The sequence below is a fragment of the Botryllus schlosseri genome, chromosome 1, assembly GCF_051294905.1.
Source record: "Botryllus schlosseri isolate E-star chromosome 1, Bs_hap1, whole genome shotgun sequence".
Taxonomy (NCBI): Eukaryota; Metazoa; Chordata; class Ascidiacea; order Stolidobranchia; family Styelidae; genus Botryllus; species Botryllus schlosseri.
The window spans coordinates 191,815-197,814 of record NC_137236.1 but is presented as its reverse complement, the minus strand read 5'-3'; the positions used below and the strand labels follow the sequence as shown (position 1 = coordinate 197,814).

Genomic DNA, 6,000 nt, shown 5'->3' with positions numbered 1-6,000 from the left:
TGCAGCATAATGGGGTTCCGAGTCTGACATCGAGACAATTGTTTGCTCATTATAACGACGTTTGAGCTGCATTGACTTTCAATTCGCAGGCCTACACAAGCACACTGTCCGTCTCGCGCTCCAAGCCTCTAATTAAAGAGACTATCGTGGAACTAACTCAAGAATTATTTTGTAAATAAAATGGGCGCAAATACAACGTGAATTCGCTCGTCTGGTCGAGAGAGAAGATGGCGTTTCTCAGCGCAAGCGTGTCGAAATTGACGTAAACGAGGTTGCTTCGATTGTCTGATTACTAACCATGGATTACATTTATTGGGGTGTTTTAAGAACTAGTTCGTCGTCGCCGACGGAATTGCGTATTCAATTATTCGCACGCGTATAGGTGAATGGTAAATAGTTGGCATATACACGCTATCACGGACTCGCTACTTGACAGCGCTGATGATTTGCAATCGCAGACGGCGGGCGTTTAATCGTATTGTATGGGGTGGCCGCCACCCTCCTCATGAAAATCTTTGTTCCGTGCTACTGGTCACCACGCGTATTTTGTCTCGATAGCTTTTTCTAACGATTCATACTTTGAATTTGAAGTTTTGCATTTTTTTGTGATGTGAAGCTGAAAAAGTGAGTCTAAACTGTGTTCCGTTGGGTTGTCTCGTTAGACGTCATGTGATGGAGTATTGGGCACGCTAGGCGGCTGAGCTTTCGTGGGTGATGATAAACTGTGAATTTATGTTTGTGGGATAAATTTCTTTTATCAACTGTATCACGTCTTGAAACGGCCAGAAATGAAGCTGAGCGCCTCGAGCATAATTGGTGTATTTTGTTACACCAATCCTATTTGTTCACGTGGTTATTGTATGTTCCAAATTTTGGATGTTCACAGCTCCTGAATCAGAGTACTCGAATTGAATCCTTTATTCTCGATGCGCTATTCAAATACATTTCTCAAATATTTTAGGCTGTTAAATGACACTCCTTGCATTTTTATTATTGTCTAATACAGCAACTATTTAACATTACGTGATTGTTGTCATGGCGGAAGGGGGTGAAGACCAAAATTATGGTGACCCAGTTTTGCCTTCATCATTATTAGCCGGGGAAAGCAGTAAGTGAATATACTTGAATATTTGAGTTCCTATTGATTTCCTCAGTATTATCCATATAAAATCATGTTAAAGTCATTGAAATATAATATTATTAGCGCGCTGCATAATCTAATACTAGTAAGACATTCTGGGAAATTTCCATGATCGCAATTTGATTTGCAAATGCTTACAAATGAGTATGCATCGGAACTATTACAATATTCTCGCGCGTCTCAGAATCAGCAAGTTTGGCAGTAGGCGAAAACGTCAATCAACGGATCATAAGCAGCGCGGTTAACGTCGTGGCGGGAGATCAGATTACTGTGAACAAGTTCACCAACAACTACACCATGAATTCTGGAATTGAAGCAATTCCAACAGACCAACGTGAGTGTTTTACCAGGAACTTTGTAGTGCAGCCTGTCAGACATGGCGTGATTACGTCATGAATGTAATCGATTGCGATTACGATTGCTTCTTAATCACGCCATCCAAACGTAGTAACCTACAGGAAAAGTAAAAGAAATAATTTTTGAGAAGCACGCACAAATTGTCATTTTTTCACGGGGCGCATCATTTTCCTCTGTGGACGGCTCATGTGTCATTTACATAGTGGGAAGCTTCTAAGTGGGACGATTTTTTTTACCTAAAAATATAAATTTTGACATTTGTTTACCTTTATAAACCAAATTTTGACGTAACGTATGCTAATTAGGTGTTTAGAATTGTACTACTTATCATCATTTCTGGTTCGAACTGTCTGTCCTTACGAAGTAGTTTGCCCTCAAAAAACTTTTTGACTCAATATGTGACAAATTTTTTACATTAATTTTTTTTATTTGAATGAAATCTGGCCCTATAAAGAATTCCATTGGTTACATTACGTAATATGGTAGAAATAATTAGAATTTGTTGGAGTACAACGAAGATACTTTCCTACATTCTCGGGTAGAAAGTAGGGATGGTGTGAACGTGAGGTTCACGTTCGCGTTCTGTGTGTGAACCTCGGAAATTTGGAGGTTCGCGTTCACAACAGAACCTTGGTAGGTTCTGCACTGTGAACCTTTTTCATATATTACAATTTTCACTTCATTATAACCAGCACCGTAACTGCCGCACCCCAAACCCCCCAATTGGGGGGGGGAGGGGGCGAGTTCGATGGGGGCCCAAAATTATTTCGCGAATTAGCATAAATCATAGAGTATATTTTGAAAATTTATGCAATTTTTTCAAAAATTTTTCGCGCTGCGCTCGAATGCAAGTAGCCATTTATCTTTATTATTGGGTATTGGGCCATTACCGCGCCACGACCCACCAAGACATACATTCAAGTTTTAGGCCATATAACATGCGACTCCAAGAAGTGTGCCAGAACGATTGGCAGCGAGAAAAGCTTGGCCGAAAAGGTCTATGCCCTTATGCAGATCAAAGACTTCGCTATATATACAAAATACATATAGGTTTAATTGTCAATAGGCGCCTAAATGACTGGCGCCGAATGTTCCTGTCATTGCAATCTGAACCTCACAAGACAAATACCATCCCGCTGGAAAAAATTTTATGCCAGTGAAGAAATATCAATTTGAAATCGTGTGCTTCTCTTAGTTTAGAAGCCTACGTTGGGGCGGTTCTATATTTTTTGATATGGCAGACTGGAAGTCACGAAATAACATCATGTAACGAAGTCATATCAACGGTTCCACCCGCCCGAAGATGTTTAATCATTATTTACGAGCCCTCCCGTTTTCAAGACACTTCACTCACCTCTACCGGTAAATCTAATTACGTGAGTAGAGAGGACCATAAATTGATAGCATATTACATATGCAGTCGCCGATCTGATTGACCAATTATAACGCAGAGCGAATGTTTGTAGTTGTATAATTGTGTTTTATCTGACTCCAGAAGGTTGCGTTTACAATTCGCTGCGTGTTTCTTCTTTTGACGGACCGGCGTAACCAAGCCGTACGGCCTTGTTGTCTGACGTACCACGACCTGTCTATTGCACATGTATTCGATGGATCACACTGACGAATATATTTTGTTTCTGTCTCCACGACTTGTAACTTTATTGAATCACGTACGGCAATGCAATAGACTTCCGAATCAGCTAATAATGATGAATTAACGTGTATATACGCTGTGTTACATTCGTATATATATCATAGCCACGAGAGATTACATGCACCAAAGATCGTACGATTTATTTCTCTTATCTATAATTCACACGACAAATAGACGACTCACGAAGGTCTTTCGGGTTTTCACTTCAGGGAATTAGGTAAGGTTCACAACACTCCCTATTGCTCAAATCTTAAAATGGCGTGAACAATATATTTCGTTAAACCGATTTTATCATAAATTATAGAAAATTTTCGCGCTTCGCGCTGGCTCACAATACACTACGGATAATTTCGTGAAAAACGCGAACAACGTGATGGGGGGGGGGTCGTTTTATCACGTTCGGTCTATACCCCTATGGGGGGCCCAAGACCAATGTTTGGGGGGGCTGACGAAGTGCTGTTACGGCTTTGATTATAACATCTTTGGTTCATATTAATTGCATTTCAACTGCGGGCCACTCTATCCATGGCGCTGGCAGCATTAAAAATCAACACTATAAACGAGCATGCACCTTGACAATCTCAAAAGTTTTACTTGCTTTGTAACAAATTTTTGCTCGAAATATTCAGCTTTCCGTTTGTGAATATTTAGAGTCTCTCTGCTGTGAGTTTGACCTGCAATAACACAACATCACGAGCGAAATACGTAGTCAGCGAATGATGCTTAACCAATTAATGAGATTGATATCGTTTTCTGATGCAAAAAAGCTAGCAGGAGTACGGGGCAATCTGGACCTCATATCTTTACTACATCACGAAAACCAAATCCTTGTGATTGAGGTGTTGGCTACTGCTGTAAAACTTGTTAATGGGGTAATATCGGTAGCAAATATAGAAACCAGTTTTACACTCTGCTCAATATCAATGTAGCGATACTCAGACACCGAATACATTAATTGTCCTGTCTAGCCTAGACCGTTAAGGCGTAAGCTTATATTCCCTGGTAAGCCCTCGTCGAAATTGTTGGCAAAGCGACGGAAGATATTGATTTTATAGAAGTGTTATATCCTTTGATTGCCTCAGTTGATACATTTAGTGACGTTTAAAACGCCAACATGTAGTTCTGCATTGTGACATGATGCGGCCCGAGTCGTCGCTATAGGTATCGTGTTCGTTAATATAGGCTATCACTTCATTGACAGATAAGGTACGAAATAGCAATATGACGTCACGTGACGTCATGAGGTTCACGTTCGTGTTCACACAGAACCTTTCAAAAAGGTTCGCGTTCACACGAACCTGAACCTTTCAGAGGTTCACACCATCCCTAGTAGAAAGTGTCTGTCCTTACTAAGTAGCTTGCCAAGAATGGAGAGAGAATGTTTAACTGTAGCAGCTGTTGGCTGACAACACCGATGTTGTGCGTACACTGCTGGTAGCACACCGTATTGCTTCATTCTGACAATGGTGGACATCACAACTTTTCACAATACGCTTCTTGATATAAAAACCATGCAATGCCTATGGAGTCTTGCTTCACTTAGGATATTGCGGTACGTTAAGCATAACAGCACGTCAACCACGTTTAATTTGAATGTTCATAATTCACAATGAGCAGACAACGGGCCGTCTACAACGGTAGGCCTATGAAGTGGGCTACAAGCTGTAAAATGTAAAATGGTAAGTTCATAGACAGTGCAAAATCTACGACACAAACGAAATGCAGGTGGCAATTTTTTTTTGTTTTTGTCAACAATTTTGACATTTTTTGACCAAACGCTACAATTTTGACCTAATTTTGACTTTTTTGACATGTCAAAAAATCGCCCTTACTGATTAGTAGCAAGACAAGATTCGTCACGCCCATCCAGCGCGGGTATGGACAATGGATACATACACAAAGCTTCAGCCAATGGATTTTCTATACCACACTTCGTGAAGTCACATGTTGACCGAAACTGCATATATCTTGGATGTGTCGTGGCACGGTAATGGCCGGCACCGAAATGCCTATTTCTAAAAATTATGAATATTTTCTCTTGAGGCCGAGAAGTATGCATTTCAAAATCAAGATATTCAGCGACAATCAATCTCTCGAGAACACTCTATTAATTATGTGTGTTGATTTAGGAAATAACTTTGTGTCCTCTTCAAGCTTTCTCCCCAACCTATTGGTAATTTTGGTTACGGCCCTGACTAGAATGCAAATCGTTGGGTGCGTGAAATCATAGTGTCCTATATGGTGTCGACACAAGCAAATCGCACGGTTCAATGAAATTGTATCACGTCACAGTTTCCATTTGGCTACAGGCAATTTGACGGTGATTTTTGACCGGCTTGCCGAGCATTAAATTTGATGAATCGGGTATCAATCGAAAGCTGACTCTGCACTGATTACGAAAATATAAATTTTATTCCGCTCGCGGCCCTGGAACCCCCACAATCAGCCCCCAATTATTGATTGTCGAGTAGATTGGCAGTGTGACGCAACAATGCTGTCTGGCGAAACGAGAGACTAGCTCAAGAGCAAGGATGCGGCCGAGCGGCGAGAGTTGGATCAGCTGACGTCGCGGCAATAGCGATGTGCAAACGCGCCACAGAGAAACGCTGCTCTGTTGATACTTTTTCTATGAGTTTCGGTACAAGCGAGCACACACCAGCCTTTCCTTGACTTGTAATGGTAGAACTGGGTCCACGGAATGTATTAGGGCCCTACCAATTTTCGCGCAATATCCTTCAGCTGATAAAGATATGTAGGCTACATCTAAGTAGTCTACATTGGATATGTCAGATTATTATGATATCGATTGCCTTAGCCCGCTTGTTGCGTAGGGCTCCAGAGACACGTC

General features: G+C 41.1%; 1 protein-coding gene across 1 annotated transcript in view; it reads left to right on the top strand.

Annotated features, from left to right (window-relative positions):
* The first annotated feature begins 222 nt into the window (after window positions 1–222).
* LOC145439490 (uncharacterized) overlaps window positions 223–6,000 on the top strand; it is a 31,616-nt gene continuing 25,838 nt past the window's right edge. The window contains exons 1-2 of the mRNA XM_080316973.1: window positions 223–1,108; window positions 1,326–1,475. Of these exons, the coding sequence (XP_080173099.1) occupies window positions 1,036–1,108; window positions 1,326–1,475 (223 nt within the window). The 5' untranslated portion in view covers window positions 223–1,035. The remainder of the gene's footprint in view (window positions 1,109–1,325; window positions 1,476–6,000) is intronic.